Here is a 23735-nt window from a genome sequence, read left to right on the forward strand (position 1 = left end):
TACGCTTGCTCGCCATTATTAACAGTGTGCTAGAAACACTTTGAGGATCACTTGCATGAGTATTTGCCTCACTTTTACAGATATTCTGCACAGTGGATTCGTTTATTATTAATGGTACTCGAGAAACGACGAAAAGCTTCTGGTGTGAGATAACCACCCATGTGAAACAATGATTCAACACCCTGCTTAAAAAAAAATAAAATAAATGAATGGACACGGGGTCCAATGTTGACTGATGGAACCGCGTCCGAACCACGACATCCAACAAACAACACAGAATGATTCTGGAGCCGTGGCACATCAAGAGCCGAGAGGGTGGTCTCACTGGGAAGACGAGAAAACCCCCAAAAAGTTGAAGTCCCGAACCATATTTTCCCCATTACCCCCTAAGTTTTGTGGATTTGCGGTTCACAGGGATTTTCAAGAATGTAACGCCCGCAAACAGCAAGACCCTCCTGTGTATAATCACTGTACGGGGTATCGTGTTCTATTGACTCTCGAGTTACCTCCGGCACCGAAGGTGGGCGGACGTTAATGTTTTCACCACATCTGTCTGTCTGTCTGTCTGTTTGTCTGTCTGACAACAAGATATCTCGAAGTTGTGGACGGATTCCGACGCAACTTGGTGTACAAGTCAGGGGTGTGTGACAAGGAATAATTTATTTGAAAATTAAAAAAAAAATTTAAGATATTCTTCACCATTGAGAGATGGGGCCAAAAACAATATGTATCATGATATTTCAAAACGTTGTGGATGAGTTATGACAAATCAAGGTGAATTCGCTGGTTCGGTGACGAAAACACGCCGATTCAATTTTGGTTCATATTTGGATCCAGATCCGCCCTGTCAGTGGGAAACAAAACGTAAACTGTTCAGCCTGGCGGAGGTATGTGCTCTACCGAGTGCCGTTCTAGTTACCCTGGCCGGAGGAGAGGGCATTTGAGTTCTAGTTACCCTGGCATTTGAGTCCATTTGTTTGTTTGTCTGTTTGTTTGTCTGTCTTTGTTTGTTTGTTTGTTTGCACAGAACTTTCGTGTTTTTCTCCGCAACTGCTTGTCAGATTCAGCCAAAATTTTCACTAAAGGAGCGCCGACTCATGTGGAATGTTTTATTGATAATTATGATGTCATAATTGCATATGCAGAACGCTACTTCTGATCTTTTTGAAAACTTGAGGGCCATCTCAGGGTAAAATGATCCACAGAAAATTTTTTTAATGATGTCATCCGTCATGTGATTTGTCAGCCATTTTGTTTTAAAAAAAACAACCTTTTTCTCTGAAGTGGTTGAACAGATCGAAGCGAAACTACACACGGATGACCGCCTATCCATGAAGAACAAAACGTTCACACATGACGTCATAGGTCACATGGTTTTGGCAGCCATATTGGATTTACCCTAAAACCCATAAATATCTTCTTCTCCAGAACGGCTGGACAGATCAAGGGGAAATTTCAAACAAATGTTCAACAAGCCTTGGGTGTACAAGTTTGTGAAGGAATATTTGATCGGTCACATAGTCTGGCAGCCATATTGGATTGAAGAAAATATTAAATAATGTTTTCTCTGGAACCGCTTCATCAATCGATGTGAAACTTCACAGTTATTATATAGTAGTGATGGGGAATATACATTTTAAATTTCAACTTGATTGGATGCATGGTCTGGCAGTCAAAATTATTTATTTTTTTTGATCTGGGTTCATTTTTTTAATTTTAATTTTTTATTTTTTATGTTATTTGAATAAGGCTCACTTGGCTGTGCCTGGATGTGTTTGGTGGTAGCAGAGTCGCAGCTGAAATGTGAATCCTATCCAGGTTCCTCCTGATGATTTCATCTTTGCTTTTTTATTGTTTGGGTTCCTTCTGATTACTCCAATGCAGGACTGTACCAATTTGGTCTTCCATTTGATTTGAATTTATTTTAATCCCATTCTAAATTCAATTGAATCATAATTAAAAAAACGTCATGGGTCAGGGTCAGGTGTTTGATCAAAGTGGGGTTGCATCAAAGCGGGACGTCTTGGTGCCCGGTCATCACTGCCAGCAGTTGTAAAGTGGCAGTTCTAATGATGTCTCATTAATTACATAACACACCTGTACACAAACACCACACAAAACAAGTCCCGGTGAGGGTCTGCAATCTTCGATTGCTCTTTTTGTTGTTCTGTCTGTTATTAGTCCCCTACCTGTTTCACGAGAGGGGACTATAGGTTTGCTCTTCATCTGTCCATCTGTCCATTCTACCTGTGGTTTTTCAGCCTCCCCCGCCCCCCCCATACCCTTTAACATATTCAACTGAAACTTGGAACATGGCTTTCCTCTGATAAGTTACAGAAGAAGTCTGAGTTTCAGGGAGTTTTTTCAATTTTACACAGAGTTATGCCCTTTTTGGACTTAGAAAATATCACATCGGTAGGGGACATGCATTGCAAAGCAATTCTCGCTCTTGTTCTGTCTGTTTGCTTGTCTATTTATCCGTATGTCAATCGCCTACAGGTCGCAATTTTATTCCGATCTTCACGAAACCTAAGCACCTGGTAGAGGTCGTGACAAGCTGGAAGCCTCGGGGATTTTGAGGTCAAAAGGTCAAACGTCAAGGTCACAAATCATCAATTTCCATCTGATTCACTTGATATACTAATGGGCCCATTAATCCATTGGACCAAATTTTCATTGGTCTTTCCGGATTTGTGGCATAACTGCTTGCTGTTCTCTTGAGCATGAGCTTGTCTTTCACCAAGCCCAGATTATTTGGGCCATGGCGGGGATTATGTATTTGTTATTATTATTAGTATTCATTAGTAAAGCTTTGTGACAATGTTATCATTGTTTTTGTTATTTATTTTCGAATTAGAATGCCATGCCCGGGAAGGACGTATTGAGTTGCTCTATAAACATGAACATGGCGTGCGTTTAAAACATGGGAATTCTTCTGGATTACTGTATTTGGAGTTAATTAGCCAAATCAACTCAGGAGGTTATGATGATCGTTTTGGTGCATCACATTCCACACCAGAAAGGTCCAGTAGAACTCCATTAAAACATGTCTCACACACACACCCAACTCATCCATTTCTAATAATATATATATATATATATATATATATATATATATATATATATATATATATATATATATATATATATTGTTGCGGATTCGCGCCCGCCGGCGTGCGAGCGGCCACGTAACTCGAATCGCGGCACGTCGCCCACCGGACGGACAATTCCGTCGTGACCCTCTCGGACTAACGCCGGGAACTAGTCACGAGTGGGCCTTTCGGCCTCACCACGATCGTGCCAATCGGCCCCCCGAGTGGGATAGGGTTGTTCGCCAAATTCGACCTACCTAAGTACCCACACGAGGGTAGACCGGGCGATCGCACCTCGCCGCAGGTCGACTTCGGACACAGGCCACTTTAAGCGACCCGTTCCGTACTATCGGGATAACCGAGCGGTGTTATCGTCAACCTTGACGGTTCCGATTAATTATTGGGTGTATTTAGCCTGCTTGGCACTGCTTGGAATGGGGTGGGAACCGGGCCCCCTTCTCGCACTATCTCAGCGCGGGGGGAAACAGGGGGGTTGTTGATGCTCTGGGGAAAGAGGATATCTGGCTTGCTTGGGTCCCGCGACGAGCGACTCCACTGCGACCTCGACCGCATTCCCGGCCTCCCCTCTCCGCAGCTCCCCGACAGACTCCGAACCCCGTCTTGACTGCTGCTGCTGCCACACTTCGCCGCCGCCACAACGCGCCCGAGCCCGAAACAGAAACTCTTCTCTCTGCCGCTGCCGCTGCCGCTGCCACACCTCTCCAACTCGCCCGAGCCCGAAACAGAACTCTCAACTCGACCCAATTCGCTCCGCGCTCGGCGCTTTATAGTGTGACAGGAGAAACCATATGCAGATTTTTGGATCAGGATCGGCTCGGGGGCGGAGCCACGCTCGCCCATTGGATGGAGGAAAAGTGGGCGTGAATCATTCCTGATCCTCGAATCTGCATATATCGATTCTACTCCGACGCGCCTGGAGGCGGGGCCAAATCACCCCGCGCTCGCTGATAGGACGGAACAGAAGTGGGCGTGAATCATTCCTGATCCGACTTCCCCGGAAAGGCCGCTTTTTGCACCCGCTGCTCGGCGCGCGCCCTGTACGAGTCCAGGATCGGTGCCCACAAGCGGTGCGGGAATGGCGGCAGAAGGATGAGAGGTGAAGGTGGTGGAGGGTTTATTGTGGTGGTCCCTGGCCACGGTGACGCTTGGCATGGCGGTGATGCGATGATTGCGAGAGCGAGTTGTGACGGTAAAGGTCGTGGCTGTTGGCGTTGTTGTTGTTGTTGTGAAGCGGCGTTGTGGTTGGTGGTTGTTGTGTGATGGCGGTTGAGACGTGGTTGGTTCAAAATAAAGATAGAACAGAAAAACGGCTATCTTAAAGGGTCGCAGCCCGAATGAATGACATTTATTCCCTCTAAACAACGGGTTTGGGGCTAACTACACATATACTTACAGAGATATCTCACCTACGGGACCTGAATGGTGGTTTGCAAATTTCCTCAACCACAACAATATATATATATATATATATATATATATATATATATATATATATATATATATATATATATATATATTGTTGTGGTTACCAAATTCGCAAACCACCATTCAGGTCCCTTAGGTGAGATATCTCGGTAAGTATATGTGTAGTTAGGCCCAAACCCGTTGTCTAGTGGGAATACATGTCATTTATGCGTGCTGCGACTCTTCTGGATAGCCGTTTTTCTTTTACTATCTTTATTTTGGACCAACCGCCATTGTTACCACCACCAACCACAACATCAACCACCCACCGCGGCGCCGCTTCACGTCACACCTCGCAACCGTCGCATCGCCACCGTTCTTGCGCCGCTTGTGGGTACCGGTGTTGGACTCGTGCAGGGCGCGCGCCGAACAGCGTGTACAAAACCACGGATTTTCAGCTCCAAAAACGGATCAAAAACGACACACGCCCACTTTTGTTCCGTCCAATCGGTGAGCGAGGGGCGATTTGGCCCCGCCTCCAGGGCGTTGGAGGGCGGTCGCTATATGCAAATTTATGGATCAAAAAGCATTCACGCCCACTTTTTCTCGGGCCAATGGGGAGCGAGGTGAAAGGTCGAAGGCAGGGGGTCAAAGATGAGAGAGCGAAGCCACGGGGCTTATATAAGCGACCGCGTTCGTCAAGTCGAGAGAGTTAAGACTTCGCAGTCGGTGGAGTTGGGAAGAAGAAGCAAGAAGGAGTTGGTCGTCGTCGTGTGCGTTGGAGTCGGAGCGAAGGGGACGGAGCTGTGGAGAGGCGGCGAGGGCAGACGAGGGGGTGCTCGCGTCGTGCAGGGAGCTGCACACCAGGGAGGCCGACGGCGCGACCTGGCCGAGGTGGAGACGCTCGTCGCGGGACTCGAGGCAGAGTAGAAATCCTCCTTTCCCCTGAGCATCAGCAACCCCCTCCTGTTTCCCCCCGCGCTGAGATAGTGCGACCAAGGGGGCTCCTTTCCCACCCCCGACCAGACACTGTCCGCGAGGCCCGCGGAGTTGAGGCACCATCGCCGCTCCGCGTCTCATCACCAGACGGGTAGGCCCGACCCGGTCTCGGCCTCAGGCCCGCCTCATCCTTGAGGGTTCTCTGTTCTTTTTCTTGGTTTTGGGTATGTGTTGTCGGCGCCGTCTGTGAAGTAAAATTGTATAAGTGTTGCCGTGTGCTCGCGTAGTCGGTATTAGATCTGCATTGTCGCATTTGCTTTTTGTGTAAAATTGCATTGTGTTTCTTTTTGTCTTCCTCTTTTCTATGTGCTTTTGGTGGAATTGAATATGTGTGCTTTCCGTTCATCGCGAATAAATGTGCTTTGTGTTGAACTGTTTCCCGCTTCGCTTCGTCATTTCTTTCATTGAATCCTCATCTTGCTTCACGTAAAGGGTTGGTAGTGGGCTGAATACGCCCGATAATTAACCGAACCGTCGAGGTCGACGAATAACACCGCTCGGTTATCCCGATAGTACGGAACGGGTCGCTTAAGTGGCCCGTGTCCGAAGTCGACCTGCGGCGAGGTGCGACCGCCTGGTCTACCCTCCGTGTGGGTACTTAGGTAGGTCGAATTTGGCGAGCAACCCTATCCCACGCGGGGGCTGATTGGCTCGATCGCGGTGAGACCGAAAGGTCCACCCGTGACTGGTTCCCGGCGTTAGTCCGAGAGGGTCACGACTGGATTGTCCGTCCGGTGGGCGACGTGCCGCGATTCGAGTTACGTGGCCGTCAGCACGCCGGCGGGCGCGAATCCGTAACAATATATATATATATATATATATATATATATATATATATATATATATATATATATATATATATATATATATATATTTGAGGTGAATCCTTGGTCGACCCATGTGAGTTTACCTGTTATTGGACCTTGACTACGTCTCATAATTACGGACAATTAGAACCCCTTTGGACCCTTAAAGACCCTATATACCCCCTTAGTCCCCTTCGACCTTTCGACCGCTTAGGTCCGTTGATCCTATTTAGATACTTTAGACCTTTTAGACCTTTAAAGACCCCTTGAGCTCCTGAAGACACTTACACCCTTTATACCACTTTGACCCCTTGACTCTTCAACCTTTTAGACCTTCAGACCCAATTGACCCTATTCTGACACTTTCGAGCATTTCCACTCTTTAGACCCGATAGACCTGTTAGACCTGTAACTACTGTCAGAACATACACTTTAGTTTCATTCCTTTAGATCCTCTTTGACCATTTAGATCCCTTCATCCTTTAGACCACTTAGACCCCTTGATCCTTTAGACCCTTTAAAGACCCTTTAGAAACCGTTAGACCCTTGAAGACATTTACACCCTTTAGACTGCTTCGACCACTTGACCCTTGAACCTTTTAGACCCTTTTGACCCTTTAGACATCCTTAAGACATAATAGACCATTATAGACCCTTTACACCTCTTAGACACCTTAGACCAGTGATCTTCACGATTATTTTGAGGGGTGGCACTTTTGCTGATAAGACGTCAGTGTGAGAGCCGCCACACCGCCTGCAGGACTCCATAATGGCTGCTATTGGGCCCCGCCTCCACAAACTCTTCTTCGTTGTGGTTAACTGGGCAACAAGCATAATTTTTTGTATGTGGCAACCATATCCTGATGTAGTTATGTTACTTTTATGCTTCACATTGGAACACTCATTTGAAACCATTGTGTCAATTTGATAGCATTTATGGTAAATTATGATGGGGTGTTTTCACATTTGTGTATTATCGGCCGCATGCCAGGGGCCGCACTTTAGGCCACCAGGGGCCACCAGTGTCTCGTGGGGCCATGCAGTGAAGAACAGGGCCTTAGACCCTTTAGACCTGCATCCCAGTTTGGACATACCAGAAACTGTAAACCAGTTTCCGTGAGAACATTTTCACCCTTTTTGTGATTTTATTATTAGCATACCTCAATAATTTTTCAATATATCAAATTGAAACTGACTCAGCTTACTTGTATGTTTGTGTAGTATACGTGAGTAAAATTTGGTCAAGCTTGGTCAAAGGTCAAGGCCATCCGAAACATGCAAACAGCTATTAGGCCGCAATTGGAAAAATGTATCAGCCAAATTTGTGATGCATAACAATCAAGAATGAAAAACACTTCGGTCAAATTTTCGAAATTCCCAATTTGCTGTTTTCATGGCAACTATTGTTTACTGGTATAAAAGCCCATCAACAATGATGGGTTGGAGTTATTTTATTTGAAATCTTCAAGGAGACTGGAGGATATGATATTTCGGAGCAAGAATATCTTCTGGGACGTTTCGTTTTGACGGTACAGCCTCGTGACCATTCCAAAGTCTGAAACCTCGGCCTAGCGCCGGGTGTGCTTTTATCTTCTTTATTTATTAGACATCGTACGGACGTAAATGAACACTCGTTTTACTCTGCCTACATTCCACATCACGTGCAGCAAATTTCACCTCTCTACGCATTGTTTCGATTGTTTTTATTTTTATTTTTTTATTAAAGCTTCTATACACCACCCTTGAGGCTCGGTTTACAAGTCACTGTCTACAATTCCAATAGAAGAGAAAATGTTTTTCGAGGGTTTTTTTTTAATCCTGAAAAAAATAGTCTGCAGTGAATGCACAGTTGTGTTAAAAGATTGGCCTTGAAAACTCCATTTCAATCATCCTTATTAAGGGGGACAGAAATGCACAAATACACACTGTGTTTCATATCGGTAGATTTGGATTTAACAAGTATCGTGCTATGCGCGACATCTTTCTTGTTACTCGCAAAATCAAACATTTTTATCAAGTACATTGGTCAGTATATTTTGTTGTTCTGTCCGTTTGTCTGTCTGTTTATTGCCTACAGGTCACAATTCTAAACCGATCGTCATGAAACTTTACAAAGTTGTAGGGGTAGTCTCACCTGAGAAGCCTATTGATTTGGAGGTCAAAGGTCAAGGGTCATCTTGAGGTCAAATTTCTAAAATCATTTTTGATCCGATTGACTTTAAATTTGAACAAGATTTGTTTGTTGCGTCACTGGATTGGGAAAGCAACTGTTTTAGAGGACAACAGGTCAAAGGTCAATTGAAGGTCAAACTTCAAAAATCATCAATTTTTATCTGAAAAATCGTCAATTTTCATCCGATTGACTTGAAAATTATACAGCAATTGCAAAAGGTCAAATCATTATTTGCAAAAGGTCAAAAGCAACAGCAAAAAAGGAAAATTATGCAGCACATTAGTGAATTGGGAAACCAACTATTTTTGAGGCCAAAAGGTCAACTCAAGGTCAAACTTCTAAAATCAATTTAAATCTGAAAAATAATCAATTTTCATCCGATTAACCTGGACTTTGATTAAGATTGTCAATTTTAATCTTCATGAAATGGACAATTTGATGTATCCATGGCAAGTTTTGGAGAGGGGGGGGGGGGAGTCGATTTTGCAAGTATCGTGCTCTGCATGACATCTTTTTCTTGTTTATTTGTTTGTTTGTTTATACATTTATCTCTGATTCAAAACTACGAAAGCAAATCAAACCAAATTTTGATGTTACCTCGGGGTACCCGAAGTATGGGTTTGTCTGGGTAGAATATCTGGGCGGGGGGGGGGTTAGGGTGAGGGGAAGACCTCAATTCTCTCTCTGTAAATGTGTATCATTTCGTGCCATCCAGTGGTATCCAGTATTACAAATCATCTTCTTCTAATATGAAGAAAGTTTTGAACAACTTAGCAATATACATAATGGTGATGTTGAAATCTGAGTGAGAATCATTCTAAATTTTCTAAATGTTTAATTTTACTCACTTTAAAAGGAGATTCAAACCAAAGCATCCACAACTGAGCTTTGCAGCAAAGTGGAAGTGATTTTTGCTCATGCCATGTATAAGCAGCAAGGATGGTGGACAAAGATGATGTCAGCTGACTTTAAAGCAGATGGAAGATGAACTCGGGCGAATAGATCACAATGTTTGTAAAGTACAACATGCTGTCTTTTGATTAAATACGGAAGTAAAGCGACAGATAAAAATGCCTAGTTTGTTATAAACCAGACTTCCGTATGTGGTTCTCATCATGCCATTTGCCTCTCGACCATTGCCATCCTCTCTTCCAATAAACGAAATGGCCATCTACAAATGACATATGCCTTTGATGTAGAATTTTACCCCCCCCCCCTCCCTCCTCTCACTTTCTGCCCTTCCCCCATCTATACATTTCCTTTTCTTTTCCTTTCCTTTCCTTCTTTCACTCTCTTGTTTTCCCTTTCTCCCAATCTCCCCTCCACTCTCTTTTATTGACTACCTTTCCTTAATATAATTATTCATCTTTATACCTCGTCCTTTGGTTATTTTCCCCAATTTTTATTTTTTGTAATTTTGCTCCCCGTCTCTTTATCCCATCACCCTCTCACTTCCACAGTCACATCATGTACCTATATAAATACAAGTTGTGGGATTGTGTCTGAAGGGGGTAAATGTTGTAACCACAGCACAAGTATTCTTGAATGACACCTCATTTAAGACCTCTTGGGTCCGGACAGTGTATGCGGAGGTCTACAAATATCGATACTCGTACAATCTTGAGTTTCATGCAATGTGCATTTCTATACCTAGGTTGTGCACACAGGCAGTGTATAGGCTCAGAGTCACTGGTTCACACACCTACCAGAAGTAAAAACAATAATATAACCACAAACTATTCGTCATTTCCGTCCCACATATAATTATTTTTTCGTCCATTTACTTCACAGAGAAACCTTAGCAGTCTTTAGAATTGATATTATTATGTGGACTTGGTGTTAAGGATGTGAAGGCCGGAGAGTTGGAGTGGGCAGAGGAGGGACAGAGTTAGGAAAAGGGGGTTGAGGCTTTGGGAAAGGGGGGTTGGTTGAGGACTTGGGGTTGGAGAGGGGCTTGTGGACCTGGGGCTTGGGGGGGGGGGTTGAGGACTTGAAGTCACATTGTGCATTACGCAGAACTTCTACGGGTCCCTGCTATGTTGCTGTCAAAGGACATTCCTTGTAAACTCCCTGCATATATTCCATACTTTATTGGGAACAAATTCCGTTACAACAGCCTCGTGGAACCAGGTTATCTGCTCATGTTATATGTTGATGACTACTAATTGTTACACAGCCACAGACAGTACTTTCTTATATATCTTACCCTAATTATATGTTAGTCTTTTGATGTTCCATAATCTAAAGTTTCCAAGAGCACTTCCAGTGTCAATAAAACCACTGAAGATTTCAGTGGAGACATTTATTACTCGTCCTTTTCTCCCATGCTTACCCCCTTCTTAACAGTGGACTCGTGACTGTCTCGAACACAAGCTACATCTTGGAACCACTTGAAGATTCGGTGGAAGGAAAGCACATCACTTACCCATTGGAGCATGCAGCATTAAAGTTTGGTGTGTGTGGTGTGAAGGAGAACAAAAGCGTGATCTTAGGAATGCCGCGATTGGCAAGTGTACGCCATCCTGATAACGAGGTGTGCCATTTTTCACACACATATGTGACATTCCTGCGATATTGATGAGGTATTAACATATGAGTTATTTAATTATTTTTGTTACCATTTCATGTCTTTACCCTGGTGTAGTCCAAAAGTTTTAATATAAATAGTCTCAATGTTTGTATCAACTAAAAGTCGTCCATATTTGAGGATTTCATTGACTGGTACACCCCGCTCCACAAGGGAGCGGCAGGAAGGGTCATGTTATTATCCCCTTTGGGGTATATAGATTACAGTAGATTGAGGCTCAGGTCTGGTAGTCTGTGGGGTGAGCGATAAGTATATAATGCCTTGAGAACATCAGGTTTCCTACCCTTTCATTTTCATGTTAAACAGCAGTAGTGACTATTTGAAAGTGTAATCATCCGTATTTGTGGTTTATGGTGTTTTTACTTCCAGCCCCATGAAACACCACGATGCGCTATTTATACATGTTAACACGGCATTTGTCCAAGGAGAAAAAACCCCTTCTGGAGGGGGGGGGGATATTATTAGTACCATATTAATATTGTTTTGTAATAACATTAATATGATGTAATTATCATGAGTGTTGTGATGAGAAGTGGTCTTGGAAAAATGCCACGATAAGCTATCTATACACCTTAATACAGATTTCATCGAAGGTGGAAATCCCCCTTGGGTAGGGGGGCAAATGAAGTTGCTACAACCTCTATTGTGTGACCCTTAGTCCTCCTGTCAAGTTTCGGTGAGATTGGATAAGTAACGACTGAATGTATTGCTGGCAGATAGATGGACAGACACTATTTTTGTGTATTTTAGTATGATGATAGGACCAAGTCTGAGTATGAGCCCTGACGTGGTTGTACTTGCCTATTATCTGCCATTCTGGTGAAGTGGCAGCAGCAGGTGTTGCACCTGAGAGGCCAGAATTCTTTCGGTCGGGACATCTCTGCCTTCAGCTTGGGGAGGTTAACCATCTCAGGGAAGCAATCAAAAAGAGCCAACCATTGGTGACGCCACTCCGTCCTAATTCCCCACCTATAGGTGAAATGGGAAATGTAAGTTATTATAAAAATAAATGTGGTTGATGAGTTAAGTTAACCTAATGGTGAAAATGGAATTTAAGTACAACATCTAGAATACAATTAAATTGCTATATTACATTTATCGGATGTGGATACAACACAGGCATGATGGGCCAAATGGCCTTCTTTTGTAAAATTGCAATCATTTGTCTTTGTGTCCAAGTTTCTTGTTTAAAATCATCATGAATTTGCTTTGTTACCCTTTTGTTTTCAAAATGTGTCATTGTAATATCAACGATTTTAATCCCCTGTACTTTTCTTTTTAATTGGATAAGCTTTTTATTGTCGTTTGTCATGGGAAGATTCAATATCATCTTCCCATGTCTACAGGTGGAGAGGTTGTTGCTCACAGAGACAAAGTATGTCTCTTTAATGGTGGTAGCAGACAAAGAAGAGGTGAGTGGTGCTTTGTTGATTGTATTTTGTTGTTTGTTGCTGTACTTGCGAAATCGAAGATTTAGTAAATTGCAAAAGTAAATTAGTTATTCTGTATGTCTATAGTCTGTTATCTATGTGTAAATCACCTACAAGGGCGTGTTCCATTACCAAGCAGCTAATAAAGCACTCATCAAGCGGCTTCAGCACTTAAGCAAGCACTCCGTTGAAAGTGTTGATAAGGAACGGCTGACTTTGCAAGCGATAGCAATCTGATTGGTAATGAAACACACCCCTGGTCATACTTTTACTCCGATTTTCATGAAACTTAACCACCTGGTAGAGGTAGTCACACACGAGAAGCCTATTTTTTTTTTTTTAGGTCAAAAGGTCAAGGTCACATAAATCATCAATTTTCATAAGATTGACTTAATATCTTTACATACAAGTTATACAAACCATTTTAAACGACAAGGGTACTCGGTTTACCTCCGCCAGGCTGAACAATTTCCGTTTTATATCCCACTGATAATCCGGATCTGCATCGTTACCTTGAGCAGAATTGGCTTGTTCTTGACACCTACCCACCTGTCCATCAAGATTTGGCCAAATCCGTCCATAACTTTTTGAGATATCCTGCTCACAGACAAACAAACAGGGGTGAAAACATAACCTCCATCCATCTTTGGTGGCGGAGAGAAAAATGTAAAAGGGTGGAGGGATGGTTCCACTCAATTATCATGTGAACCCATCCCTACATCTTTCTTTGAATCATGGTTATGCCTGCAAATGACACTAAACATCTCTCTCAATTTGGTTAGCTTAAGAGTGTGCATGCACGTGCGCGGACAGGGGAGAACCAACAGCAGGGATGACAGGAAAAATAGAGGGAGACTCGGACAAGGAAGGGATGTGGAGAAGAATGAGTGGTGAAAGAGGATGCACGGAGTGGACAACATGGATACAGAAGCAAACTCTCAGGAAAGGAAAATTATAAATGTGTAAGGAGGTGGGGTTAACGGGAGTAGAAATGATCATAGTTTCGGATTGTGGATGATCTGAAATGGTGGTGAACGGCTGTCCTAAAGACCTGGACGGAAGAATGAGATTCGAAGATGATGTGGAAGTTGATTCCACAGGTGGAAAGAAAGAGGAACAAATGAGTGGAGGTGAGCAGTGATCCTGGATTTTGGGAGTTTCAATGGAAGGAGGTTGATGGTGGACCGTGTGCTCCTTGCGGAAACTTGGGTGGTCAGTTGGGGGGCTGGGATAAGGCATGGAAAGGGCAGACGGTGCAGGACCAGAAAGTAGGTGGTGGAAGACAGAGAGACAATTTGACCTGTCTTTGGTCATGACCAACCTGAGAGGTCATGACCAATTATTATGAGGTCATGACCAATTATTCAATGGAAATATTTACATTGGGATCACTGTTATTGTTCTTGTTGAGATGATATTTTGTTCTCTCTTTCTCTCTCACCCAGTACATCAGAATGGGTCGGGACAGGTTGAAGTTGAAGCAGCGAGTGTTAGACATCGCAAACCACATTGACAAGGTGTGATGGAATGATTGCTGAGCTGTAAAGATAGTTTGATGGCTTCACTGTTCATCTAATCCTGCACTATACACCTTGTTAGTGTTGGAGTCACATCATGTTAGTTTGTCGGTGAAAGCACCAGAATTATTGTTGTAAAAGTGACTGCCGGAGCTTACACTTTGCATTGACGCAACCCCTTATGTTGATAAAGGACTATTTATTTATGATGTATGCAAATATGGTGGAATTTTTCAAGTCCTCCCCCCTTCTGAAGTATGCATTGAATTATGATGTTCACACTTATATCCCCAATGGTGAGAATCCCTAGCAATTATCTCCTATTAAAACCTTTGCCCAACAGAATATTTATTTCTGTTAACAGAGTCGATCAAGCTCTGACCCTATAAACTGCCCAGTCTATGTTTTATTCCCAATCTGACTGCAAGTTATCGCACTGGTGCATCGCGGGCCGGACTTTGAATCATTGAGCGGTGGGGATATTAATCAAGTTGTCCTGACTGTTAGCATGAGCCGGTGGATATTAAATGTTCCCCTGTACCTTTTAAAAGGAGTAGGTCCTTGTATGCCAATACTTTAAAAATGTTGGCCATTGTTTGTCCAAATTCTAAATTCTTGCCCTAACTTTGGGAAGAGCAATAGCAAACTTGTGTAATCTCTTTCAAAAGATATTATTATTATGAGTGGAGCAGAAGAATGTGGTTCGTATATGGAAGTGAAGTAAATTGATAGACGATGTTTTTTTTGTTTTTTTTGGGGGGGCGGGGGGTGGATAAGGTGCAGGACAGCATGGTGTATTGGTGACCAAGTTTTGAACCACCCTTTATAATGAATCAAGTGAGTAGAATGGCCATTCCAAAATTGCAAACACAATACACAGTTCATAAAAAATACAATAACAGGAGGACTTGAAGTCACGTCGGATGATTTTGATTTACAGACTCGGTTTAGAGGCACAATGATGAGAACGTCGGTTGTTACCTGACATGAGCAAAGCAAAAAGCGGGGTAAAGCAATTGATTCACTCTGTCTGTCTGTCTACAGATGTCGGTTGATGATAGGACAACTACTGAGTTTCGATTGAATGTTGTATTTAAAATGAATCGGAACACGAACCTGCAGTTTCGCAGTACTTTGGCTCTGAATTTGGCAAATTGTACGGATTTTCGTCCCGGTCACGCATGCACACAGAGAACATCACAAAGGACACAAACAACAGCCACGAATAACTAATATAACTTGATAAATGAGATGGTGTGAAAGACACTGCATCAATGGTGGTAAACTTGAGGAATTTTCTTTTCTACAACCTTCAAAAACTTTATTTTTTTCAATTGAATTATCCACTATAACACCGTAGAACATAAATCGCCATTTTTGGCACTTTCAAAAACCCTCCAGTTTAACAGTGTCGTACTTAGAAAAATATTACACCATTTTACATTATCTTGCCCAATCAAATTTGCCACTCGCTCCCCCTCTCAGCGTTTGGGAATATCGACATTCAACCAAAATTGCGGCTCATATGAAAAATCGATTTTTCTCGGAAACGCAAACCAAATTTTAAAAGACCCTTCCCATGTCCTTTTTCTCAAGACTCTGTGGGGTAAGGTTCTATGGGCTCTCGAGTTAACAGAGAGGAGGGTATTGCATTTGGGTCCATTTGTTTGTTTGTTTGTTTGTCTGTCTGCACAGAACATGAGTGTTTTTTTTTTCTGCAACCGCTTGTCGGATTGACACGGAATTTTCACCATAAGAGCAACTACTCATGTAGAATGTTGTAATGATAATTATGATGGCATAGGTCACGTAGTGTGGCAGCCATTGTGGAAAGAACAGGAAGAACTTTGGACCGCTGTATCTCCAAAACCGCACCAAGGAAAAAAAAAAAAACTCAAACTTGGCACATAGCAAGTACTCCACATGGGGAGTAAGGCTGATTTTTTTTTTTATGATGTCATACGTGCCTTCGTTGTGACGTTATAATCGCATAAACGTAGAATACACATCCGATTGGTATGAAAACTTTTGAGGGTCATCTCAGGATAAATTGTTCCACAGAAAAAAAAATTGTTGACATCATCGGTCATGTGGTTTGGCAGTCATATTGTTGAAAATTTTTTTTTCAAAAAAAAAAACTTTCAAAAATCTTCTCTGAAACGGCCAAACAGATTGAGGTGAAACTTTACAGTTATGACTGCCTATCCATGAGCGACAAAACATTCACACCTTTGATGTCATCGGTCACGTGGTTTGACAGCCATATTGGATTTACCCTAAAACCTATAAAAAAAATCTTCTTCTCCAGAATGGCTGGACAGATCGTGGCGGAACTTCATAAATATGTTCCCCAAGCCTTGAGGATACCAGGGTGTTCACGAATAATTGAAAGGTCACTTGATCTCTGGGAGCCATATTGGATTGAGCAAAAGTCTTTAAAAAAATTATTTCTCTTTAACCGCTGCATCCATCGACGTGAAACTTCACAATTGTGATCTAGTAGGGATGGGGAATATATGTTTTAAATTTCAACCTGATCGGATGCATTGTCTGGTAGCCAAATTATTTAATTTTTCGATCTGGGTTCTTTTTGATTTTTTTTTTATATTTTAAAAAATATTTTTGATTCTTGGCTGTGCTTGGATGGGTTTGAGGGTAGCAGCTGAAACGCGAATTATATCCAGGTTCCAGCTGATGACTTCATCTTTGCTTTTTTTCTTGTTCGGTTTCCTTCTGATGACTCCAATGCAGGGACTGTACCGACTTGGTCTTCCATTTGATTTGAATTGAATTTATTTTCATCCCATTCTGAATTCTAATTGAATATTAATAAACGTCATGAGTCTGGGTCAGGTATCCGATCAAAGCGGGACGTCTTGGGACCCGGTCATCACTGCCAGCAGTTATAAAGTGACAGATCCAGCTACGCCTCTTATTAATATTAATTACGTAACACACCAGTACGCAAACAGCACACAAAACAATTCCTGGCGAGGGTCTGCAATCTCTGATTGCTTTTTTTTTTCTTATTGGTTGATGTTTTAATTGCAGCGACATTTATTTTCCACACGACCAAGTTATATTTTTCTCTGAATGCCAAATTGCATTCTGCGGCTCAACCCTGCGATTTGAAACCCACATTTGATTGCTCGAGCGTGTTCTAACTCCTTAAAACGCATCTTCTCCCACCCATACGTGCATGCGATGAATCCATCTTCTGTTTTATAGCCACTTGTGAATTCCCTCGATCCTTTCCTTCCCCTTAATTTATATACTAATCGTTACCACAACCCTTCTATGGTCCAAGGGAGCAGTGAGAGTTGTTTATTGAGCCATCCACGACAGCGACGAGCATCATGATGGCCTGCAATCTCTAAGGCTCGATTTGGTATCGCAATCTGATAAATCAATGGCTTTTGTTGAATTATATATCATCTCTGATCGGTTCGTATATTCATTCAATGTTCGTAGCTCACTCTCTCCTTCACAGCATTGGTTATTCCAGCTTGTACATCATTTTCACAGGACCTTGATCTCGATTTATTCGAAAATGTTTTGTAAAACTCATCAGGTGTTGAATTTTTTGTGAGATATTTCATTTGATGACTGGAAACTGAAAGGCAATGATTTAGAGTATCACTCCAACAGAAAAAAAATAACTTAGTTATGTGATGCAAATCAATCTCTAAAAGTGACATCCCAAAATCCAGGGTTATTGCACACCTACTCTCTCCAGTCCCATTGTGGTATTGCATTCCTGAGGATGTTTAATCACAATCTTCCCACCAGAGCTTCAACAGGCAGTGCACCACCATTTCTTGTCATCCCAATCCATAGCTGTGATGTTAAGGAGGTGCACCACCATCTCATGTCATTTCCCCCCCCCCCCCAATCGATGTCCACGATGTTCCACCATTGGTTGATTTAATGTCAGGTCATGCCAGATTAGATCTGTGACTTGCTACAAGTGCCACATAAACCTGTACTAACCTGTTGATGGTCGGGTTGTCGGCAACTAAGCCATCTCCCCCACCAGGTTTCCTGGTGAGGATGGTGCAGGATATGGACACCCAGAAGGATTAAAAACAAAACCTGTCAAAGGGCGGAGGAGCTCCTTGTGCGCCAACAGCCATCCATATCTCATGCCCAACTGTGTCTGCGGACGTCCTCCTGCAGTTGGGTTACTTTTTTTGAGGAGGTTGGTGGCAGGATTTGCACTCCGGTCACCGTAAAACACTTCACTCCACAAAACACAAGAAAAACACAAAGAAATCTGAAAACCCACTCCGTGGGAGTACCTCATGTGCAGCTTCCCTTCGCAGGGCAACTCACCGGATGACGGGATTGGAGCAAAGCCTTCGGGACCCCCACTTCTTGATGATAGGAAAACCACGGGGTAACCTTCCCGGGTCAGATTGCAGTGGTGTGGGTCAGGGTGTTGCTGAGGTGTTGTCCACCAGATGGCGGTCTCCTACGGGTGGGTGCCTGGAATGTCCATCCCGAATGAAAGATGATCACATGTCTCCTTTATCATTTAAGCTCAAGTGTTTGACCATCGGTTTTGCAGCACTCTGAGGTTCGGAGACCGGATAGTGGCAAGATCATGGCGGGTGGTTACACCTACTATTGGTCTGGCCACTCTGGTGGTAACCATGCCCAAGGAGTTGCTGTAGCTGTGTCCAATAAGCTAACTCCAATGGTAATTGAGGTCAAACCAGTCAATGAGCGTATTATGAGACAGAGGATTCATCACTTCTTGGGTGTCATTTCCCTGGTCTCTGTATATGCTCCGACTGAGGGGAGTGATCTCACCATGAGGGACACATTCGACGCCACGCTCAAGTCTGTGGTTGATCAGTGTCCCAGGTGAAATACTTTTCTCGTCTTGGGGGATTTCAATGCATCGACTGGAACTGATAGGGATGGTTATGAGGTGTGTGTTGGTCCCCATGGGTCTGGAACTATGAACCAGAATAGCAATAAGTTCCTTGACGTTGCAAGAAATCATAGACTTAGGGAAGCTGGTTCATGGTTTCAGCGCTCACAGGCTCATCGTTGGACTTGGTATTCCAACGCTGGTGGTGTGGCAAAGGAAATTGACCATGTGTTCCTTGATGGTTGCTGACAGATGATTCAGAACTGCAGGGTCTATCGGAGTGCTCAGTTCCTCAATACGGACCACAGGCTTGTGTTAGCAACTCAGAAGTTGCAGCTCAAATCCGGGAGAATGGTACCATCCCAGTCCAGGCTGGATGTTGGCAAGCAAAAGGATGAGAGGATTGCTGAGGAGTTTGTGAACAGGCTGAGTGGGGATTTGGGGGGTCTGGGTGCTTTGGGGAATCCTGAAGAGTTGTGAAGTGCCTTTAATACCACCATCCTTGACGGTGCCGGTGGATGTCTTAGTACTCACCAAAGGGCGAAGAAGAATTTTGTCTCCCAAAACACACTGGATACCATTGAACAGAGTCACAGGGCCAGGCCTAATGGCAGAGCTGAGATGTTCAGGGAGTTGAGGCATAAAACTGTGCGTGTGCTGAGGGTGGACAAGAAGGCCTTCGTACGAGGGATCTGTGAGGGGGTAGAGCTTCACCTAGGGTCAAGTGATTCTCTTCCTGCTTACAGGGGAATTGACACACTGCGTTCATCCAAGTCCGTCCCTCGGTGTACTGCGTTGAGAGTGGAGGGTGGTAGGCTCTTGACATAGGAGTCCAAAGTGAAGGCTCGCTGTGCCAGTTACTTTGAGTGGCTGTACCAGATTGATCCACCAGCTGCCAAGTTGGATGCTGGGGTGTTACTATCCCTTTTACTGACCCTCCAATCAACTGTGATCCACCTTCGTTTAGGGAAACACAGACTGCGGTGAACCATTTGAAGTGGAGTGAAGGTCTTGGGATCTGTGGCATCCATGCTGAACTTCTCAAGGCTGGTGGAAATGCTGTACTCATGTCATTGCATGCAGTTCTGCTCTGCCTGGAACACAGGCATCATCCCAACTGACTGGAAAAGGGGCCTTGTTGTCCCTCTCTGGAAAGGGAAGGGTGATCACCAAGACTGCAACAACTACCGAGGGGTGACACTACTCTCGGTTCCAGGCAAGGTCTTTGCTCGGATAATTCTTAATAGGGTTCGCCACCATCTGCTTGAGCACCAGCGCCCAGAGTAGTCAGGCTTTACACCAAAGAGGTCAACGATTGACCGTATCCTTGCCCTTCGGGTTCTCACAGGACACAGATAAGAGTTTTGGCAGGGGCTGCTTACAGCCGATGTTGATCTTTGCAAAGCATTTGATTCATTCAATCGGGATATTCTCTGGAGGATTCTTGGTCTTCACGGGGTGTCACCAAAACTGATCAATCTGATGTCTGAACTATACACTGGTGCTGAGAGTGCTATGAAATGCAGTGATACCATCTCCGACTTATTTCCAGTTGTTATTAGAGTATATCAGGGGTGTGTTCTGGCCCCCACACTTTTCAGTGCTTGTGTGGAGTGGATTCTGGGGAGGATGTCGGAGAGATCAAGCTGCGGTGCATCATTTGGGAATGTCAAGATCTCTGACCTTTAGTTTGCAGATGATGCAGTCATCTTTCCGGATACTCAGGAAATCCTTTCCAGGCCCTCGAGGTGCTGAATGACGAGTCAGAGCCATTGGGAATATGGGTTTCCTTGGTCAAAACTAAGGTCCAGGCTTTCAATGACATCTTGGATGCTGCTATCTTGTCTGTACCTGTTTGTGATGATGTTGAGGTCACAGAGCGATTCACTTACCTTGGCAGTGATATTAATGCCAAACTGTGAGCCAGAGCCAGAGGTCAATAGATGTCTGCCTTGGGCCTGGGGGGTCATGGATCCACTGGATCATGGGGCGTGCTGCTGTGGGCACCTGTGCAGGATGATGAAAGTCTGAGTCTTCAGGTCCTTGGTGCTTCCAGTCTTGCTCTATGAATGTGAGACTTGGACTCTGACCAGCAATCTAAGACAGAGAATAAATTCCTTTGGTACGAGATCTCTTTGGAGAATCCTTGGCTATCCCTGGTCGGACTTTGTGTCCAACGAGCTGCTGCTGAGAGAGACTCAAATGAGATTTGTAACCTGCATCATCTGTGAGTGTCAGCTGTGGCTGTATGGAGATGTGGCTGGTTTTCTTGACGCTGATCCTGCTCACCAGATTCTCTCAGTGAGGGAGCCTCGTGAGTGGAGGAGGCCAATGAGCTGACCATTTGCCTCATAGTTGCAGCAGGTTGATGGTGATGGGTCAGGCATCTACCTGGGGGATGGCCATACAGAGGCCCCTGGAATACCGGCGGAAAGTGGATGCAGTGACACGCTGCTCCGGTGCATGCTCCCATACTTTACCTGACCTGACCACCATCTCCTGTCATCTCCCTATCTATATCCACAGTATTCAGGCAGTGTACCACCATCCCATCTCATGTCATCCCCCCATCCATCTCTGTGATATCCCCATCCATATTGATGATATTCAGGCAGTGCAACACCATCTGATGTCATTCCCCACCCATACCCACAATATTGATGTGAGGCACCACGATCTCACATCATGTGTTGTTATCCCTCCATCCAGACTCACAATACTCTAGCCGTGCTCCACCATCTCCTGTCATGTCATCCCTCCATCCCTGCTCATGATATTCAGGCCGTCCACCACAATGTCATGTCATCTATCCATCCACATGCACAATATTCAGATGGTGCACCACCATCTCATGTCACCCCTCCCCCCCATCCCTACTCATGATATTTTATACCCCATGAATCCTTCCTCCTCCAACCCTCTGACATGTTTTTTTTTTCTGTGTTTCGTTCCCTCCTCTCCCTCCACTTTTCCTCTTATTTAATTCATTTGCATGCTCATCGTGTCCAACCGTTACCTCATTCTGCCCCTGTTGGTTTGTTGCTTTGATTTTTTTGAACCTCAATCATTTTGCTCTTCCATGAGCCTAGGTCTTGTATTGAAAAACATTCCGGAGTTTAAGTCAAGTCAAATAACCGACACTTCATTAAAATATCCCGAAAATGTGTTTTCAAATTCAGAGAAAATCGTACAAATAAATTGTTAACACATTAGATATGTACGATTGTGACGCATACCCACAAACCTCCAGCAAACCCTCCCCACATCCCTTGTACATTACTGAAAAAAACAGATGACTCCTACTGCAATTAACCTGTGAATATCCATGCTGTCATGACACTGTGTCCCTTTTGGGTGGTGGTGCATCGTCATTCCCGGTGGAGATCTCTACCGACTATAATGACTGCCCTCGACTGTGTTGCAGGTTGAAGCTGCTCGTGCATCAATAACAGTCATTGGTGCACTGCCAAAGCCTCCACATAGTAAATGTATTTCATGAGATCTTCAACAAAGAAACCTTTCCAAATGTTTTTCTTCTTTCGTCTCTCAGCTTTACAGACCTCTGAAAACGCGCATCGCTTTGGTCGGATTGGAAATATGGACAGACCATGACAAGATTTCGGTTTCCAGTAATCCCGAGACTACGTTGCATCAATTCCTATCCTGGCGTTCAAAAAACCTTCTGCTTCGGAAACGACACAGCAATGCGCAACTTATTACGTACGTATGTCCGCCTCTTTCTTTTACCCTCCTTGCATGAAAGTGCAGCTGACTGGTTGGGCCATTTGGTATAAACAAATGATGTCAGCCCAGGAATTAAGTCATCAGTGTTGATGTTGAAACCGAGGCAGGTGGGGATGGGAGGAAATGGAATGTAGGTTAACAGAAGCTTTGGGCAAGAACAAAGGAGAGATTGGACATAATGGGGGAGGAACAGGGCTGTTGGGTTTATTGGGGTAGGAGGGAGATCTGACCATTTTTCCCTTTTTGCACACGTACTGTGTGTATAACCTACTGATTATTCCATGCATGGTTGATCTAATTGTATTTGGAATTTTGATAAATTTCGACACACAAAGCATCATCCAAAGGTGTACACGTAGCTACTAATCAGTGTTTTCAGCTCATTCAATAAAAGAGAAATTGGAGCAATCTACATTTACAAAACTTAATCTCTTGTGAGATGTTTTCAGCTCGTTGTTTGACAATGTTTGATTTTTATCTTGCCAAAACGAAGTTTTTGCAAGATATGTTAGTCAGCTTGTATGTTTTTTTTTTTTGTTTTTGTTTTTTTTTGTCTGTAATCACGTATAAAAAATTCTGCAGAGCACAGTTATCATTAGAAATTTTTGTAACTTCGCATATCAGAGGCCTACAGAGGTCCCTTTCAGTGCACAAAATTTTGAAGGTCAAGGTCAAAGGACAAGGTCACTTTGTCGCAAATCAGGGGAGTCGACAAAACCCTTATTTTTTGAGTAATTTTGATCGGATCGTCTTCAAACTTCATGGGAATATAGTTCATGGTCTGACGCTCAGCTGATTAATTTTTGGTGGCGATTGGCCTTGACCTTCATGTTTTTTTTTTTTTTTTGGTCTATAATCACGTATAAATCACTCTGCAGAGCACAGTTATCATTGGAAATTTTTGTAACTTCGCATATCAGAGGCCTATAGAGGTCCCTTTCAGCGCATAAAATTTTGAAGGTCAAGGTCAAAGGTCAAGGTCACTTTGTCACAAATCAGGGGAGTCGACGAAACCCTTATTTTTTGAGTAATTTTGATCGGATCGTCTTCAAACTTCATGGGAATATAGCTCATGGTCTGGCGCTC

At 43.6% G+C, this 23735-nt stretch overlaps 1 protein-coding gene across 4 annotated transcripts in view; it reads left to right on the forward strand.

Annotated features, from left to right (window-relative positions):
• LOC147033869 (zinc metalloproteinase-disintegrin-like ohagin) overlaps positions 1-23735 on the forward strand; it is a 154431-nt gene that overhangs the window by 64284 nt on the left and 66412 nt on the right. For all 4 annotated transcript variants that reach the window (XM_085872054.1, XM_085872048.1, XM_085872050.1 and 1 more), the window contains exons 6-9: positions 10842-11028; positions 12429-12494; positions 13958-14029; positions 22456-22625. In XM_085872054.1, coding sequence (XP_085728180.1) covers positions 10842-11028; positions 12429-12494; positions 13958-14029; positions 22456-22625 — 495 coding nt within the window. The remainder of the gene's footprint in view (positions 1-10841; positions 11029-12428; positions 12495-13957; positions 14030-22455; positions 22626-23735) is intronic.

The sequence above is a fragment of the Eptatretus burgeri genome, chromosome 1, assembly GCF_056783735.1.
Source record: "Eptatretus burgeri isolate ZD-2024b chromosome 1, Ebu_testis_v1, whole genome shotgun sequence".
In the NCBI taxonomy this organism is placed as follows: Eukaryota; Metazoa; Chordata; class Myxini; order Myxiniformes; family Myxinidae; genus Eptatretus; species Eptatretus burgeri.